General features: G+C 40.1%; 1 protein-coding gene across 1 annotated transcript in view; it reads left to right on the plus strand.

Annotated features, from left to right (window-relative positions):
• The first annotated feature begins 466 nt into the window (after window positions 1–466).
• ABCB9 (ATP binding cassette subfamily B member 9) overlaps window positions 467–20,410 on the plus strand; it is a 109,629-nt gene continuing 89,685 nt past the window's right edge. The window contains exons 1-2 of the mRNA XM_073627445.1: window positions 467–592; window positions 14,391–15,057. Of these exons, the coding sequence (XP_073483546.1) occupies window positions 14,445–15,057 (613 nt within the window). The 5' untranslated portion in view covers window positions 467–592; window positions 14,391–14,444. The remainder of the gene's footprint in view (window positions 593–14,390; window positions 15,058–20,410) is intronic.

Below are 20,410 nucleotides of genomic sequence, written 5' to 3' on the forward strand. Positions count from 1 at the left end.
CCAGGGGAAAAAAAAAAAAAAAAAGGGAACCCCAACCAACATTTACACCAGACGTCCCAATACTTTTGACAATATAGTATATATAATATGAGGCCAAATCTAAATAGTTAATTGCATTGAAATCAGGCAGGCTTCCGCACTACATAGTTGATGGAAGATCTAAATGAGATTTTACAGTTAGATGTTATATAGTAACCTTTTTTTTTTCACCATACTCTACCCTCCATGGGAAAAGCATGTCATTTTTTATGTTTTACTTGCTATATCTTAGTGCAAAATTATTTAATCATAAGCCATGTCTGGAATGTATCCTTTTAGAAAGAGGTATAGTTGTATGTGAAATAAAAACCCATGTTGCTGAGTTTTATTTGCACCTTGTGCCTGTCCTCATCGCACCCCCCTATTATAGGCTTCCCTTATTACCCCGTGCTGTCCCTTTAACCAGAGCACGGAGCCCTAGAAGAGCATCATCCAGGGAGCCTGTGCTGCACAGCTGTGGGCGTGGCTGAGCTGTCATGAGATGGGCGGGTCCTTGTGTCCTGACAGCTGCATCTGCAGGTTGCTGGAGCGGAGGTGTCTGAGCAGAGAGGAGGTAAGGATCGCACACTCATCCATCACTGTCCTATAGATCGCACGGTGTGGAGGGAGGGCTCACACAGGGGGCGACATCCTCACTCATCCTGGCTAGGACATCCCTGGGCCGACCTTGCTGTTACCTGTGACAGATGCATTGCACCCTACTCTGTACCATCTCTGCTGCATGTTCAGCCTGGGCCATATAAAGTGCGCTCCACCAATCACACACAGACAGCAGGTCCATTGTGTAGATAAACATTGCTTACTGTAGTCTAAAGCTGGCCATACACTATACAATCTGATTGTACAAAAACGATGTAATATGAGGACAAACTTAATCCATTTAATTTGTCAAATCCGGCAGGTCCTTGCACAATATAGCTGATGGTAGATCTAAAGGAGATTGTACAATCCGATTGTATAGTGTATGGGCAGTTTTGGATCCAAGGTGAATATGATTGAGATAATCATCAGTTAGCTACAGCACAGTTCACACAGTCATCGAATATGAAAGCAGCCTTTAACGCACATTAGCATGATAATGAACATTTCAGACACATAGCACCAACATTTAAGTACCGTCAAACGACACTCCCCAAACATCCTGTAATTTTTAAAATTTTTTTTACAATGTTAAATTAAGAAATAATCAGTTTTGACACTTTACAACAGCATCCTAAACACACATTGTAACGACATCGGCATTTACAGTGCGTTTGTGGCGTATTTCAATAGAAGTCAATTGAGGCAGTGGGAAAGCATCAGTGCCTGCCAAATTTACTATTTTGAAATTTGTGTGTGGTATTGACAGGCCGTCAGAAACAGGAAAGATGTGACTCGACCGCCTATTTTCACCTCCTGGGTTCACACTGCTGCAGCACATTACTGTGTGTTGTGTTAGGGCAGCCCATTGAAATGAAAGTCCTGTCCCAAAGCTAGATTTGTCCCAAGGTTAGGTATGTCCCAAGGCTAGGTTTGTCCCAAGGCTAGGTATGTCCCAAGGCTAGGTTTGTCCCAAGGCTAGGTATGTCCCAAGGCTAGGTTTGTCCCAAGGCTAGGTATGTCCCAAGGCTAGGTTTGTCCCAAGGCTAGGTTTGTCCCAAGGCTAGGTATGTCCCAAGGCTAGGTTTGTCCCAAGGCTAGGTATGTCCCAAGGCTAGGTTTGTCCCAAGGCTAGGTATGTCCCAAGGCTAGGTTTGTCCCAAGGCTACGTTCACGCATTTGCAGGTTCTACATGTCACATTTGCGCAGGCATTTGAATGAGCTACTGTACCTGCGGGAAACGCGGGGAAAAAGTCCCCAACCCCTTTTCTCAAAACACAGCCGCACGAAACCACATGGTGCTAGTGCGTGCCACGTTTTTCAATGCCTGGCGGGCGCTATTAACAATTAATGTCACTTCTGTGCATCTGTGATTGGCATGTCTTCCTCGACCTGCATATGTATGAACCTAGCCTTAGACCAGCCATACATGGAGCAAATTTATTTCCTGCAACCATGGGTTAGTTCCTGTTGATCCCTTGTCTTCTCGCGGTGAGGGGGAAGCCAACAGTGATTATTGCTATAGCAGCCGCTAGCGATAATCGCTCTAGCGAGCAGGGCCCTCTGATTCCTCTTATACTAAATTGTAATATAACTGTAATGTCTGCCTTCATTTTGTTAAACACTGTGAATACTGTTGGCGCTATATAAATCCTGTATAATAATAATCGCAGGCAGCAGGCTGGTTGTAACCAAGTTAACCACTTGCCGACCAGCCGCCGTCATTATACTGCGGCAAGTTGGCTCTATTACGCAAATCACTTTAGCTTTACGTCGGTTCGTATAATAGATACACGCAGCGCCGGAGCTGATGCACGTGATAGGCGGCCGCGATGGCCACCCGCGATTGCTCCACAGAGAGCCAGAACGGGGATCTGTCAATGTAAACAAACAGATCCTCATTATGTCATGGGAGTTCAGAGAGATTATCTGCTCCTAGTGATTAGGAACAGCGATCTCTCTCCTCCTCCAGTCAGTACACTCCCCCCACAGTTAGAAACACCTCCCGGGGGAACAGATTTAACCCCTTGATCACCACTAGTGCCAACTCCTTCCCTGCCAGTGTCATTTATACAGTAATCAGTGCATTTTTAAAGCACTGATCGCTGTGTAAATGTCACTGGTCCCAAAAAAGTGGCAAAAGTGTCCGATCTGTCTGCCGAAATGTCGCAGGCCCGCTAAAAATCGCTGATCACCACCATTACTAGTAAAAAAAAAAAATTATAAAAATCCCCTATTTTGTAGACGCTATAACTTTTGCGCAAAGCAATCAATATATGCTTATTTCGATTTTTTATTTTTTTAACCAAAATATGTAGAAGAATACATTTTGGCCTAAACCGAGGAAGAAATTTGTTTTTTTTATAATTTTTTGGGGGATATTTATTATAGCAAAAAGTAAAAAATATTATAAAGTGACATCACATGTGCAAAAACGCATAAAGTTGATACATAATCACATATCCTTCAAATTTCATAGAATAGGATAAATAAAGGTGCTAATACGATACAATATCGGGTAAAGTCCAACAGTGCACATATATATCCAGAGAAAATAAAAACATTAAAATGCAGTAAAGTGCTGAGGTCCAAGTGACAGTCAGTGAAAATGCAGTCTTTCAGTGTATCCAACACGTATCGCCACGGTCATGTGACTTCATCAGGGAAGTTCCTAATGAAGTCACGTGACCGTGGCGATACGTGTTGGATTGGCTTACACGGGCACCGGAAGTGACGCCAGACCACAAGCTCGCTGCTCGTTTTTATCTAATTTTTTTATCTGTTCACTATGTGAGTACTTTTAAACTTGTAACCTCAAATATCTGTACTTCACGATTTGGGTCCTCTTTACTCTATGTTTATGGACCTGGGAGGCTGTCCACTGTCACTGAGGCATATAGAGATAACCTATCATTATATGTGAGGATCACACATCAGGCTACCAAGGCATATTAGGATATCTAGTCCACTGATGTTTCCCCTGGCCACTACTACACAAGAGAAACGACAGATGCCAGTCATTGGAGGATTTACTGACCACTACCATTTGTTACAACACGCCGTTACCTTACAGCATTAAGGTAAGGTAGCCACTGCACACTAGAGGTGTTTAACACCCTGAAGAGGATTCACATCACCTATGCACTGAAAGACTGCATTTTCACTGACTGTCACTTGGAGCACAGCACTTTACTGCATTTTAATTTTCTCTGGATATATATGTGCACTGTTAGACTTTACCCCATATTGTGTCAGCATTAGCACCTTTATTTATCCTATTCTATGCAATTTGAGGAATATGTGATTATGTAGCAACTTTATGCGTTTTTGCACATGTGATGTCACTTTATAAAGCACTTTAATTCATTTAGCACTTTATTTATGGTAGTATTTTTCACTAGAGCGCAACACCATATATTGATTTTTTATTTACTTTTTGTTGATACGGTTTGACCAATTCGGTGTCTAAGTAAAAAATATTGCTTTTCTTAAAAAAAAATTGCTCTGTTTTTGTTTATAGCCCAAAAAATAAAAACCGCAGAGATGATCAAATACCACCAAAAGAAAGCTCTATTTGTGGAAAAAAAAGGACATAAATTTGGTTTGGGTACAAGGTCGCACGACCGCGCAATTGTCACTTAAAGCGACGCAGTGCTGTATCACAAAAAATGGCCTGGTCAGGAATTCTTCCAGTCCTTTAGTGGTTAATCGATTGATCAACTTGTTACATTCAGCCTGCCCATACACGGTTTGAATTCCTGCTTAACAGGCGGAGATTCAAACTATTTATGGCCTGCCTTAACTGCAACAAAAGCAGCAAAAAGGAGCATTACTTTTTTTTTGTAACGCACTGCCCCACAATGCACTTTAGAGCATTAGTGTGCACTGTGGTGCGCTGTAAAACACATCCGTTGGCAAGTGCGTTGGAATGATATTAAGAATGAATGACACTGCAGCACACAAACATGCAAAACACTTGTGCATGTTTGTGTAAAGTAAAATTTCTCTTTTCCAGGACGTTTTCAGCACTGGTACATTACTCATTGAACTAGGCTTTTGGCACCAAAACTATTTGAATATGTCAAAGATGTCATTGAAATTAGTGATGAGCACATTTTGCAAAGGTTGAATTTGCCAGAGGTTTGGCAAATCCTATTTTATAATTTGGAGCCCAAACTCCACTTTTGTTGAGATACAAGCATTTCCCTCTGGGTAATCTATGTACATTAGAAGGGTTTGACCAAACTTTGCTGCAGAGTCCTACCTTTTGTTAGTCTGAAGAAATATCTGTTTGTTTGTCTGTGTCCATGTGCATAGTGAATCTGTCTGGGAGTGATTTTATAATTATCAATCTGCTGCTGCACCTGCAAGGCTGTAAAGAGGAATGTTGCAGGGTCTGTATCCCTTTAGACATGATTTGCCTTTGGAAGTATCTCACCAAAAATAACATTTTTGTTGCAGTTTGATTTGTATCTTAGTGCAGACAGGAAAATCAGTAAACCAATCACACAAGCAGAAAATTTCTGGGGGGCGGACTGTACACATTCTGTGTAGAGAACATCTCCAGTTAGCCATATTGCTTTGCATTTTACAGAAAATTACAGAGCTGCAGATTGAAAAGGAAAGGTAGTTTTTAATAACATTCAATTACAATATGTCGCTATAACAATATATGCTATAGTCCTTTTTTTTTTTTTTTTTTTTTTTTTTTATTTGCTATTTTTTTACCACAAAAGTGGAGTTACCCTTTAAACTGACCTAGGACTAATAGAATTTCCTTCAAAAATTGTCATTTTTGGAAAATTTGATTTTTACTAGTTAGTGGGATCAAATCAGTGTTCGTTTTGAAATGTAGTGATGAGAAAATTGAAAGGAGCATGATGGGAATTTTTGAATGAAATTGTAACTGCCAGCCATAGACAGTTCAAATCCCTGCTAATCCGGCTGAGATTCAAATCATGTATAGGCAGGGTGAATCGATCAATCAACTTGGGTAAAAACAGCCTGCTGGATTTTTCATGCGGTTATTGCTAGATGCTGTTATAGCTGCTAGCAATCATCACTGTGTTCTCCTGGCAGGGTCCCGAAGGGACTGTGTTGGTGGGGGAATCAAGCTAATTTTTTTTTCCTGCAACCCGTGGTTGTAGGAAATAAATTTGTTCCTTCTGTGGCCAGCCTTAATGTGGTTTTTGTTCAGGGGAAAAATACAAATTTTGTCTGCAATTCCATTCAAGTAGCAGGTCTGGGCAAAATTTCAAGGTATTTTGATTGAACTAATGCTGGCCATACACGTATAGATTTTTGTTTGAGAATTTTGATTGTAAGAACGCTCATTCAATTTTCCAAGTGGGGTCAAATTGACGTTCGTTTCTGACCACAGTAATGGGAAAATTGAAAGGAGCAGAATACAAAACTGTTCTCGATCAAACAAATTTTCTGACCGCGTATTTGGTTTTTCGTTCAGAAATGATATTCATTTTAAAATTGAATGTTAAAAGCAAGTGAAATTTTGAACAACATTCGTCCATTCATCTAATGTACAAAGAATTTACGTACAAATATTTGTCTGAACGTTACGCGTACGGCCAGCATTAGTTGACCCAATGAGGTCAAGATGGAAGGCTATGACAAATGATTTTTCAGGAATTTCGGCACAAGCTAAATTCTACTGGTGTGTGTGACCAGCTTTAGTCAATTCTGCCCATTTCTAAGGATAATAGGCAAGCTGCTTTGAAAAAGGCATGGGAAGTTAGGCATTGTCATGGGGAACGTGTAACAATGCCAAAAAAACTATAAAAAAATACCATATAGCAAGGGGCTTCAGGAGCAACAGAGAAAAAAAACACAAATCCTTAAAATTCACATGGGCATATGCCTATTTTTTTCATGCAAGGTAGGTTCTTTCTGGCAGAGCTGTTAGAAGATCCTGTGTAAAATATGCACCTAAAGTATTCACAGTACTTTATAGGGTTTAGATACAATATACAATTCTTCAAATGACTTTGCGCGTGTATGCATATATGGGTTTACATGCGTTTTACACATGCTTACACAGGTTTGTACCTGTCTACATGCATTAGAGCTGCACGATTCTGGCCAAAATGAAAATCACGATTTTTTTGCTTAGGATAAAAAAAAATCACGATTCTCGCGACGTAAAATATTACACATTATACGAAAAAATTGGGATAACTTTACTGGTTAGTTTTTTTTTTTTTTTATTCATTAAAGTGTCGTCTTTTCCCTAAAAAATTTGCATTTGAACGACTGCGCAAATACAGTGTGACATAAAATATTGCAACAACCACCATTTTATTCTCTAGGGTCTCTACTAAAAAAAAAAATATATAATGTTTTGGGGTTCTAAGTAATTTTCTAGCAAAAAAAAAAAAAATGATTTTAACTTGAAACCAACAATTGTCAGAAAAAGGTTTAGTGTTTAAAGTGGTTAAACTTCCCTCATTCACACACCAAATTGTGAATTGAGCCTTATGCCCCGTACATACGGTCGGATTTTCTGACGGAAAATGTGTGGTAGGACCTTGTTGTTGGAAATTCTGACCGTGTGTAGGCTCCATCACACATTTTCCATCGGATTTTCCGACACACAAAGTTTGAGAGCAGGATATAAAATTTTCCGACAACAAAATCCGTTGTCGGAAATTCCGATCGTGTGTACACAAATCCGACGCACAAAGTGCCACGCATGCTCAGAATAAATTAAGAGACGAAAGCTATTGGCTATTGCCCCGTTTATAGTCCCGACGTACGTGTTTTACGTCACCGCGTTCAGAACGATTGGATTTTCCAACAACTTTGTGTGACCGTGTGTATGCGAGACAAGTTTGAGCCAACATCCGTTGGAAAAAATCCATGGATTTTGTTGTCGGAATGTCCGATCAATGTCCGACCGTGTGTACGGGGCATTATAGTTGACATGCCCTATTTACGGCAACAGCACCCCAATCAAATATATTTCTGTAAAAAATTATATATTTCATCAAGGGGTAATAGGACTGCTTTGACCAGCTGATAGAAATTGGACAGTGTTGTCCCTGTTCACACTGATGCTAGACTGTCCTACCACTGGCCAGTTTTTATCTTTGGGGTGGTTTGAGGGCAGTGTATACACCACTCCCAAAACATCCCTGCCCATTGAAATGAGTGGGCAGCGCTGACTAAGCGCCTCCAAAGTGTTTTCGACAGCTCCGCAACACGGCTGCTTTTAACCCTTCCTTCGGCCGCTAGCGGAGGTTAAAAGCACCCCACTAGCAGCCGAAAAGTGCTACTAAAACTACAGTAAAGCGCCGCTAAAATTAGCGGCACTTTACCGCCAACTCTTTTAGTGTGAAAGTAGCCTTAGAGCTCTTTCACACTGTTTAGTGCAGTGCCCCTTACGAGCAATCTGCATTCGGATTGCTTTTCAGAGGTCTTTTGACAGACTGTGAGGTGGTGTTATTTTCCCTCTTCATCGCCTGATTTAACCCTATAATGCCATACTACTGCGCTGCAATTGTGTACATTACACTCAGTTGCGGTGCTGCCCTATTGAACTCCGTGGACAAGTTTGACAAGCGGTGCTGTTTAAACTTCTGGGGCCGCAGTGTTTGAAAAGCCCCATCCAATCAGTTATTTACAGTTTGTAAGTGGCTGAGGTGCCGTAAAACCGCGTATCAGACGTCTGTTTTTACTGACCAGCATGCGCACATGTATGGGTGTATTTTTCAAAGTGTAAAATTTTACGTTTTGAAATCTAAGGCCATAGGTGTGCATGTGAAAAAGCGAGTGCCAGCGCTGATGTGTATATATCTGTGTACACCAGTTTCTGTAATGTATCTCAATGGGCTAAAATACACTGCAGCTCTGACTCCCAGTCGTCACAACAGCAAGTGTCATTCTGCACGGCTGTACGTCTAATGTACGGTAACATGCAAGAATCCTTAGAGTGGACCTGAACTGAAAAGTGGAGATTTGCTCTGTTACAGGGAACATGTAGAAATGTTAATTGTGTCCAAGCATGTACCCTGTGTCATGCATTCCTCCTAAATACTAGCAGTGCCCTTCTTGGTGTATGTGGCAAATCCTCTAGAAGTGATGGCAGACGACCATAGGCGTGCGCAGAGGGTGTGCCAAGTGTGCCTGGGCACACCCTAATCACTATGTGCAGAATCCCCCTGTGTTGCACCTTTTCCCCCCAGCAGTGCTGCTAGCTTCCCTCTTCTCCTCTCATCCCGGCTGCTGTGGGGGATGTTTCAGAATGGAGAGCAGGGGAAAGGGCTAGTAATGTAATAATTAATGTTACAATAATGTTATGTTAATTAATTACTAATGTAATTTATCTTCCCCTTCCTTTTCTAAATGAACACAGTGGGCACACTCACTGTGTTCATTCTTAACCGAAGCATAGTAAACTGTGTTTACTATGCTTCGGTTTGTGAATGAGCAAGAAGCCGCTCAGCACAGAGCACTTCCCAATCATTCACTGTGCAGTGCAGATGAGGCTGCAGAGAAAGGCATGTGTGTTTGAGATTTGGGGTGCACAACCTAATGCAGCGTGATGCGCACACCTATGCAGATGACAAAGAAGTGTAAAATTGGGAGAATAGGACTAACTGGTGTATAACTGACTTTTATATTTATATTTTTACTATGGGAATAGGGGAGTATGGTGATGTGAGTGAAAGATATATAAAATGTATACGTTAACATTTTGCTGCTTACCAGTCCTTAGATGCGATGACTACACCCTTCCTGCCCTAGGATGACAACGCTCACTCTATAGAGGAACAGCATTGTCCACCCAGGCTCTTCTGATTTGGACTACATTTTCCCACATGCTACTAGCCACCACTACATAGGGTGAAGGTGTTCTGTAGTTCACAGATAGCTATAAAGGCTGATAACGTTTCATTCCAGTGCACAGGAAGTTTTAAGGAAACAACATTTTCAGCAGTTTATTTTCTGTACTTGTAGAACATGTACTTAGCTTAAAAAAATGAAAACGAATGCAGTCCACTATAAGAAATGATAAATTGCAATATATTTAATATTTGTTTTTGGGACGCTTGCTGGAGGAATTGTGGGCACTGGGGCACTTTCTTACACATTTGGTTGGAATGCCCCAAGCTGCAACCTTACTACCAAGATATTGGGACCCAAATCACAGTTGTTCTGGACATTGAGATGCCTGATTTTCTATTGGAGCTTTTGCTTCAGGTGCCCTCCATTCCTCTCCACCATTCTCGCAGGTCAGTCCTGCCTCATCTTCTGACTGCGGCAAGGCGCTTGATTCCCGTTTATTGGAAGAAGGCGGAATGGGTTCGTCTTGTGAATAATATTATGGCCACGGAGGAGTGGATGGCGACATGTATGGGCCATCACGATTAGTTTTATATAGTCTGGGCCACCTGGATACATTATACCACTAATGCCCTGCCGGGTTCTCCACCAGATGCACCAGAGCCAGCCCTGACCCCGACATAGTTAAGATTGTTTATTGCCTCAGCCCTTTTTACCAATTCAGAGCTTTTGAGGTCTCTGGTGTGAAACCAGAGATATGGGTTCTATTCTAGGTGGAGGCCCTCGCAGGTTATGATGTTTAATGCATTTTACTTTGTGAAGTGTCTTGGAGGTGTTTTTTCCTGATCCCCCCCCCCCCCTCCCCCCAAGATTTTGACCGATAGCTGATGTAATTTCACCTGGGAGCGCTATTTTTGTTACCCTTATCCCTATCCATTTCCCTTCACCTCCCCACCTTTCCCCCTTTGTGGTATGTGCCGTTTTGTTGCCTCTCTTATGTTTACCCTACAGGCACCAAACTGCCACCTGCCCTGGAAACTCTACAGATTTGGAAAGTTCAATGATGTTATTTCTCAATTGTTGCAGTAATGGATATGTTGATTTTCTTGCCCTACCTTCTCAAACTCAGTTTGGCTTGTTGATCCTTACTGTATGATGTTGGCAATGCCTGCCTATGTGTATCATCACCGTTTCCTATATGGGCTCATTCTTTTCTTTTTTGTGTTTTGCCTTTTTTCCCCATGTTTTTGTATGCAATTTGCTTATGAAAATATAAATAAAGACTACCGTACTTAAAAAAATATTTGTTCTCGGTGTAAGATAGCCATACATTGTAAGATGTATGGCCTCCTGAGATATGCACATCTCATATCCCAGGATGCTTCAGGCTCCATTAGGGGTCCAGGTTGCCAGGGCCAGGAAGAGGCACCCGACACCCGGTACATAAACGACCAAGATGGCAGCGCGGGACCCAGAGTGTGACGGCAGCGTCGCAGGTCACAGTAGAACAACACTGGATTTGCTGACTGGGTAAATATGTGAATTCTGCATTATACCAGTGGAAAAAGGTAGGTGGGGGGTTTAAAAAAAAAACATGGTGGATGGGGGGAGTGAAATTCCTGGTGCCTATTCTGTCTTACTTTATTTTATCTTTTGTTCTACTGAACTTGTACCAGTTAGTGCCCATTCCTTTTGCATCTTGGGTCTACCTAGGAAACAGAATTTATTCTGCCTATTAAAAATGTATGCTCCTGTAGGTAATGTGATCATGGAAGAGAAGTTCAGTCTCATAGTTTGTTATCAGCATATGGCCTGCTGCTACACCATGACTCATTGGCCATAGAATTACACAGAAGAAAATGGTTTATTTAACAGGCACTGCTGTTCCAAAGCAGTTTAGTTAAACAGAATGAAAAAAAGTCCAATACTCCCGTATTTGATATCTGTAATACTGGGCAAAATGTAAAATTAGAAAATAGCCTGTAGCATGTGGATGCATGGGTTTCTAATGGATAGTTAAACATCAGTGCTAAAAACTATTATTATTATACAGGATTTATATAGCGCCAACAGTTTGCACAGCACTTTACAACAAGAGGGCAGACAGTATAGTTACAATACAACTTGATGCAAGAGGAATCAGAGGGCCCTGCTCGTTACAGCGGAAGGGTCAAGTGATACAAAAGGTAATAACTCTCCATGCTACACATTGGAATTTACCTGTGCAGTACTTAGAGCGAGAATAGGGGCTCTAGAAATAAAATTACACTATATGGCCCCCCCCCCCCCCCCCCCTCAAGCATTGTATACTCCCAGTGAGATGAGTGGGGAAGACACAGAACATTTTGAAACCTCGTCACTTGAGGTTATTCCTACATTTCATAAGTTCGACTTGTATATTTATGGTTTTGGTTTAGGTTTGCCTTTTTTCATATAAAACTAATATATGGAAGATGATACATTAAGTTTCACATCAATATATGCTCTTCTGTGCTGTAACCAAATCATCACCGGTTTGTTAATGTACAATTACTTCCTATTACAACGGCAAATGCTGACTTTGTACTTGTTAAAAAAAATGTTCTGAATAAAAATATTAGAAAACAAAAGGTAATAACTGTGTGGGATGAGTTGATGGAGAAAGTAAAAGTACAGCTGTGAGGTGAAGGCAGAATAGGCGTCTAAAAGCAAGCAGAGTAGGAGATACAGTGGAACCTTGGATTACGAGCATAATCCATTCCAGGAGAGTGCTTGTAATCCAAAGCACTCGCATATCAAAGCGAGCTTCCCCATAGAAGTCAATGGAAACTAAGATAATTCATCCTACTTTGACTTCTATTGCATGCAATACCGCATGTGGCCAGAGGTGGGGGGCGCCGGAGAGTCTCGGAAATACTAAGGGACAGCTCGGCTGAACTCGGAAACACTCAGAGTATTTCCGAGTGATTCTGAGTATTTCCAAACGGCTCTGAACCATTCCGAGTGTCATCGGCACCGCCAAACCTCTGGCCAAATGCGGTACTGCACACCCCATTGGCTTGAATCCTGCTCATTTTGCGAGACAACACTCGCAAACCAAGTCAGGATTTTAAAAAAAAAAGTTGCTCGTCTTTCAAAACGCTTGTTAACTGTGTTACTTGTAAACCAAGGTTCCACTGTAGTCAGACAGATTGGGGCAGGGAGTTCTATAGGATAGGAGAGGCTCAGGAAAAGTCCTGGAGATGAGCATAGGAGGAGGTGATGAGGGAACTAAAGAGCAGGAGGTCTTGGGAGGAATGAAGGGAACAAGTAGGTTGGTATTTTGAGAATAGGTTAGTGATTGTAGTCAGGGGTCGAGCTGTGGATGGCTTTGTAAGTTGTTAGAATTTTGAATTACATTTGTTGGGTGAGTTGAAACCAGTGGAGGGATTGACAGAAAGGGGTAACAGACACTGAGCAGTTGGTAAGGTGGATGAGCCTGGCAGCAGCATTCATGGTGGACTGAAGGGGGGATAACTTATGTAAAAACAGTAACAAATAGTGTTGATGGCAATCAAGAGTTTTCAGTTCCCTAAAAAAGCTAAATTCGGCATTATGGCAAAATGCATTGGAGTCAATGGGAAAGGTGAAATTAGGAAGGTTTTTGAAAGGAAGCAGTGGGTTTTTTAATGGGTCCTGGGGGTTGGGGAAGTTGCCGGACCTATTGTTGTGCCAAAAAACACCCTGTTGTTAGACTGAATATCTATTTTTGAAGAAAATTTCACCTAATCATTTAGAGAAATTGTGTCCTCTTTGGAAATCAGCAATTTTATGGCCCCCACTCCCTAGAGATGAATGGTGCCATTTTACATGCCATGTGTACCTACCTGACCTAATCTGAAACTGGTTGTAAATGTGTTTTAGATGATGCATGCGTGGCATGTGTCCGGTGTTGTTCTAAAACACAATAGCAGACATCAGTGAAGCAAGCTTAAGAGCAATGGTGCAGTAATTCTTACCACAGTCATAAATGTGAAAGGTTCAGAACTTCCAAAGACTTCCACTCCTAAATGAAAGAGCTGTCAAGCACTCAACTTGTTACAGCACATCAAGCATTAGATTCATTTTTTGTGTTAAGTGCATGCATGCTAAGTAATATGTGACACTTACAGATCTCGATTACCTTTTAACGGGTACTCAATGTCTTTATTGTCCTTTCTTCTCAGAAAGCAGGCACCATCTGGTTCTGGTTTCCAAGGTCAGCATATGCTTCTGGGACTTTAGCTCCATGGGCTTAACAAGAAAAAGCTATTGATTCTTCTATCCATGTTAAATAGTGTGGATGAAGGAACCTGCATTTCTGGTTATTGTACTCTGAAATCTGACTGGATGCAGCCACTGTTCAGTCAACAATTTTCTACCCAGCTGCTTTGATTTTCAGATGACAAAACGTTGAGCAGTAGGGTGCCAACAGAGCCACATACAGTATGTCTTGAATTTTGGTTGGTCTTCAGGAATCAGCCAAATTCACTCCATGTATGACCAGCTTTAGATACTGACCCATGAATAATGCAGTTGTGTAAATCCTTACGTGTATGGTAGGCTTAATGTTCTTGATGGTGTGTTTAAAATTTTATACAGCTCAATCCCCCTGCTTCTACCTCTCAGTCTGCGCCCAGCCAGTGTTAAAATCCATCAAATTTACATAGCTCTTTTCCCTTTCACCTATGACCTACCAGAACACTACAGAGTCACCAGTGAAGGAAGGGGAGCCGAGGAAATGCTTCCACTTGCCTGAAGAAGACTACTGATAGCATTCTGCTGGCAATTAGATTTTGAGAGACTGGCTAGACTCAGACAAGTGATAAAAACGCAGCACTTTCTTAAAAAAATGTACTGTTGCTTTATATTGTGACATGTAAGGAATATGTTCATCAAGACTTGTAAAGTTACTGACCTGGCTGATTTAATATTATTGTATCTTTTTAACATCAGATATCTGGTATCATTTACAGGGATATCTCTGAAGATGTGTCTTACCTGGTTCTAAAATCACCTAGTTGGTAAAGATGAAGCCTTGCAATGTTATGCTTTGCACTCTTACATTTACACTGTGTGACCTGACTGTATCCACTGTTCTGTATACATACAGCTGTAAAAAGGCAAGTATCTTTGAAGATGTGATGCAATTTAATATATTTCATTCTATGCTGGATGTCTGGGTGACCACTCTGCTGAGGACCTGTGTATGTGTTGGAGCTGTCATAGGTGTTTCCTGGAACAGGGCGAATGGTCCCCAACGACTGCGGGCATCTATTATGCCAATGACTCTGCTGTGCTACCTCATTGCTTCTTATGCCATGATTAAATTGCTGCTGTTTTCTGAAGAGGAGAAGCCCATACAGGATGCCTGGTTCTGGAGTCTTTTGTCGTGGACTTGGCTGTCATCAGCTCTGACCCTCTTTGCATGGAAACAGATGGGAGATTTCACCTCTTGGAGACAGGAGACAACCATGTATTCTGGCCTACCAGATGACCAGGAGGTTGCACAGGTGGGCACACAAAGACAAGAGGTGGAAAGTGATACGTCGGGGTCAACCATAGGAAGACTTCTTTCTTATTCTAAACCGGATTCTGGTTATCTCTTAATAGCCTTTTTTTTCCTTACTCTATGCACAATAGGTAAGTGATGAACATTTTTTCTCTGAAGACATCTACTTAGCAGATCTGTTATATTTTGTTATAGGTTCAATAGTGTACTAGCATGTGAAATAAATAAATATAAATTATATATATATATATATATATATATATATATATATATATATATATATATATATATATATATTACACACACTGTATATTTAAATAAAGAATAATAAAAAAAAAATATATATATTTATATGTATGTGTATATATATATATTTATTATTATTATTATTATTAAGGATTTATATAGCACCAACAGTTTGCACACAAAATGCATGGGGGATAGTATAGAAATCAGAAGACCCTGCTCGTTAGAGCTTACAATCTAAAAGTTTATTCTTAATTTTCTAGTTGTTATGATATTACATCACTATAGGGTGTATTTTGTATAGCATTTGCATAACTGTTCATCCATCAACGTTGCATGTAAATTCTTTCTCCTAGATTCATCCCTCCCTCCTAGATTGTAAGTGCTAAAAAGCAGGGCCCTCTGATTCCTCCTGTATTGAATTGTATTGTAAGTGTAAAATCGAATGTTCTCACGCTATGTTCTATTGCAGCTTAAATGTGTGAATGCGGGTAAATACCCCATAATAGCCACTAGATGGAGCTGAGGAGCTTACTTATTTGCTGTTATAGTCAGCCTCATCTAGTGGCCACATTGCACTATTTTCCCATTCACACATTCTCAATCTGCAGAGAATCCAGCCTAATGGCCTGTACACGTGATAGGAAAATCAGATGGGAAAAGTCCTAAGACGAGCTGTCTGCCAATCGTTAATCGTTATCGATCGGATCGTTAGTACGGTGCTTACAACAGCTGATTTCACTTTTTCGTCAGACAAAAGCTGGATGTGCAGGCTATAAAATTTTTGTTGGATGTGAACTCAACGTCTGATTTTCGGATGGTCAGTACAGAAATCATCACACAAAAGTCGAAAGTACAAACACGAGTGCTCGGAATCAAGGTACGACCGGGAAGAGTTCGGTCTTATAAACTACCGTTTGTAATCTAGAATTAACATTCGTGACGCGGCAATTGATGAAATGTCGAAATGCATAATGAAGCTGCTGTGCTGGTGATACTGATGTAGTTATGGCAAATGTATTTTAAAAGGCATTTTATTTTGTAGTGATATAAATAATATTAATATTATGGTTGTTCTTTGATTTTTTTTTTTTTTGGGGGGGGGGGGAGTTACCACAACACCACTATCCCTGATTTTTTAAGATCAAAGATATAACTACCGTATGTTGGTGTCCCTTGTTAATTCTCCATTGTGTTGTTTTTAATGTAACTGCCTACTCCCAAACTGTCATTTAAAGAAAAACACAAAGCCAAGTATTATTCTACACAATTTTTTAATTGTGCAGAAAAAAAACCAACAGAAATTAAATTAGAGATGCGATCTGCCAACCAAATAAAAATAACTTAACAAAAAAGTGCAAATCAACGCTCACCAAACTTCTACTAACATGAAATTAGCAGAAGGGGCCCAAAGGGTGGCGCTTGAGAAATGAACTTCCTCTTTAGACTCTCATAGTACATCACTACGTTTGTGTTTGTCGAACGACAATTTGTGGATATTTAGTATGCTATACAAAATACTGCACACGCGCTTTTGACAAAAATCAGACGCTCAGTCGCACAACAATAGAACCGTGTGTACGAGGCTTTAGAATATTCAATTTTGCCCTAGTAGCACAGAATTAATTTACATTCATTTTTGCTGAATGAACAGCTATGAAAAATTTGTATAAAAACCCCCTTTCTTAGTAAGGTTCTGACAAGGAACAAGCATGTAGGCTATATGTTTGATCCAGGTCAGTGACTCGCTGAAGTAGCAATACCACACGATGTGGGAAGTTGCATAAAGTCAGGTTTCCATAACTATGACAGGTTTACTATAAGAAAATTAATAAGAAAAGTAGTTTAAAAGCTAATTTAGAAACTACAGTTTACCCTAAAGGATAACCAACTTTATTGTATTAGTGTGGGTATCAGATTCTGGTGACTCCCACCTCTCTGTCATTTTTTATTTTGTTAATTATTTACATTTTCTCAATAAAATGTTCCTACTGGAGTCCGTAGTGTAATGGCAGTTACAATTCATATTTCCAGTGTATTTCTGTCTAAAACCATCACCTGTGACAATGCAGAGAGAACAAGCAGGAGGGGAAGGAGGTGCCCATCCCTGAGCAAAATAAAATCATCAAGTTTGCTCACTAGATATTGAGATTTTTGTTAAGAAATACATATTATTATATATTATTGTATACTGGGAATGTTTTGATTATAAATTAGAAATATTTTATTTACTTACAATAAATAATACAATAAATGTGGAAATATCCACATTCATTGTCTTGCTTGTTTTTATGAAGTAAGGGTAATAAGTGGGGTCATCCATAAATGAGGTCCTACAGTTTTGGGGTAGAATTTGCCCCCCTGTGATATTTCATCCGAAAATCTCCCTTTTAAAATGATATCACAAGCATATCACCCCACCCTTACCTTAAAAGCCACAAACTGACCTAACGTTTGAGCCATATGCTTTGTTATGGAATAATCAAAGTTTACATACATGTCTAAAAGACAATTTTTTTTTTCCACCCTATTTGAGACTTACCATAATGTTTACAACAGTGCAAGTATTTGCCAAAAGCTGTATTTATAATTGAAAAAAGAAAATCACAGAGATATACGTCCTGTAAAACTGCATGTACATTCTTTTTGTGTGAATGGGGGGGGAAAAGTTAATTACAAGTTGTTAGGCAAATTTTTTCTCCAGGTTGAATGTTTTTCATTCATTCAGAATATACTGGTAATCAGGAAATACTGCATTATGGCCACTAGATGGAGTAAGATCATAGTAAGTATTTATTTCCTAGGATCCTTAGCACCATTAAATGACCATAATATTGTATTCTCCAAATGTCTTACAAGTGCTGGTCCATCAGGTCAGTAATTGTTACAAAAAGGGTTACATAGAAATGTGTTAACATAATCCTGTATTCTTGTATTGGTTTCATTTGACAGTCTTGTGAAATCTTGCTAATCGTCTGTTTGCAGGCACCTAGTGAACCAAATTACTAAAGTATTATCTGATATTGTTAATTGTTACCTCTAGGCATTTAGTAAAAGTGTCTCCTGCTTTGTAAGGGTTCACATCGTATATTTTAGTTGTACCTCTGGGAGGAGTTACATGCACATTTATGCAATTAAAAATCTGGGGAATATATAATCACGAGAGGACTGGCAAGCCCCCTGATGTCAGATTTAACAGGGGAGGGTTTTAGGAATCTTTAGCTATCTCTGGTCTTGATAGATCAGCCTAGCACAAAGATCCATCAGCCTAAGGCAGTGACGGCGAACCTTGGCACCCCAGATGTTTTGGAACTACACTTCCCATGATGCTCATGCACTCTGCAGTGCAGTAGAGCATCATGGGAAATGTAGTTGCAAAACATCTGGGGTTCCAAGGTTCGCCATCACTGGCCTAAGGCCTCATGGAAACCGGACATTAATAAAAATGCCAGTAGCATTAGCTGTAGAATGCCACGTTAAAAACACAAGTTTTGCCACGTTTTTGCATTAGCTGTTTGCCAGATTTTGCTGTGTTTTTTATTTTATTTTTTTATTTTGTTTTGTTTTTTTTTAGCAAAACTATACTCCCACAAAAGCTTGAGGCTCAAAAACACGCATAAGTGCTGGATAGCCACGCTTTGCTGAGTTTTTGCTGAGTCTTTGCTGAGTTTTCAGTGTTTCTCAGCATTAGAGCGTTTTTACAGCTGAAAAACACTTCTTCAAACTTAGTAGTTCTGTTTTTTCTTTTTTTTCCAGCTTGTGCATGGACACAGAATAATATGCTGGGGAGTTTACTGGCTGTAGAAAAAAATGCCCGATGCCTAAAACAGCAGCTGTAAAAGCGCCCAGTGTGCATGAGGCTTATGAATGCAACTATCTACAGATTGCAAGACATAGCTAAACCCACCTGATTGGAGGTCAGACTCTAGGTAACCTTTTTCAAGCCTGGCCTGACCTTAGTAAACCAAACAAAGCTTGATCATGGTGTTGTGTCCTCAGTAACAACAGCTGAGACACACAACCAGGTATGTTTGGTCCAGGCTTAAAGTTTGTTCAGTATCTAGATTGAGTGAGTAGAAGATTATAAAAGCAATGTTCACAAGCATCCCAACCATTCCTGAGTACAAAGTAACTCATGGACAACCCCATTGAGGCATTTTTTTTAGATCTCATTTGTTACATATTTTTTTATTATAGCTCTTCATATGCACCCTATGGTCACATATGTTTGGTGCCCTCCAGTTTTTCTTCACCATCTAAACAGACTATGGAAGTTCCTTCTAGTACAGTTATATAGCTAAACCCAGAAACACAATTGAATATGTTGTAACTTACCAGTCCAATGTGTTGAATGCATTAGTTTTCTTCTTTCATGCCTTTTTTGTTTTTTTTGCATCTGGTGATCTGTCCTATAGCACACTTGTTATATTAGGGTGACTAAACTCCCTTGGAAGAAGAACTGAGCCACCCTCGGATAGTAGCATTGTCAACCTGTGAACTGGGTAGTGTTAGCTACACTAGCAAATTTAGATGGACTTCACTAACAAATTTAAGCTAAACTCCAGCTAACCACTTCACTGCTCACACCTGTACATCCCCAATGGACCAGAGCAATTCTAGCATTGCTGCCATATCCCTCTATATTCGACAAAAACGTTGTCATTACTTAAAGCGGTAATTCCCTCTCTCAGTCAATATTGACTATAAATCCTTATGCTGCTATCATTAGTAAATAGAGAGGAAAGTATAACATATTTACGTGTTTTAAACTTTTTTTTTTTTTTTTTTTTTACATTAGTTACTTCCTGGTTTCCAGGCCTAGGCAAATTATATCATACATCCTAGAAGTCTGCAGGAGAGGAGGAGGAGTTTTCTCAGCTGAGCACACCCTCCTGCTTTCATGTCTGAACTAAGGGCAGATGGATTCCAGGAAGCAAATGCTACATGAATCATCTGCCCTTACTTAAGATGGCCATGGCCAGAAATGCTAGGGGGTGTTTTTCAAAGTGCTTTCTCAGTAACATAAAGCATGGAGACATGGATGGATGGGTGAGTTTGCATTGAATATTTAAACATTAATTAAATAGCGTTTTTGGTTTGTGGTGCTGAGATGCAGTGTAGTTCCACTTTAAGATAACAAAGTAATACTTTTTTTAGGTTAACAAAACAGAAAAAAAGCAGGAAAATGATAGTTGAAGGGAGAAAGGGGAAGATTGAATTGATTAAGGCTGATTATGG

The sequence above is a fragment of the Aquarana catesbeiana genome, linkage group LG01 (assembly GCF_042186555.1).
Source record: "Aquarana catesbeiana isolate 2022-GZ linkage group LG01, ASM4218655v1, whole genome shotgun sequence".
Classification (NCBI taxonomy): domain Eukaryota; kingdom Metazoa; phylum Chordata; class Amphibia; order Anura; family Ranidae; genus Aquarana; species Aquarana catesbeiana.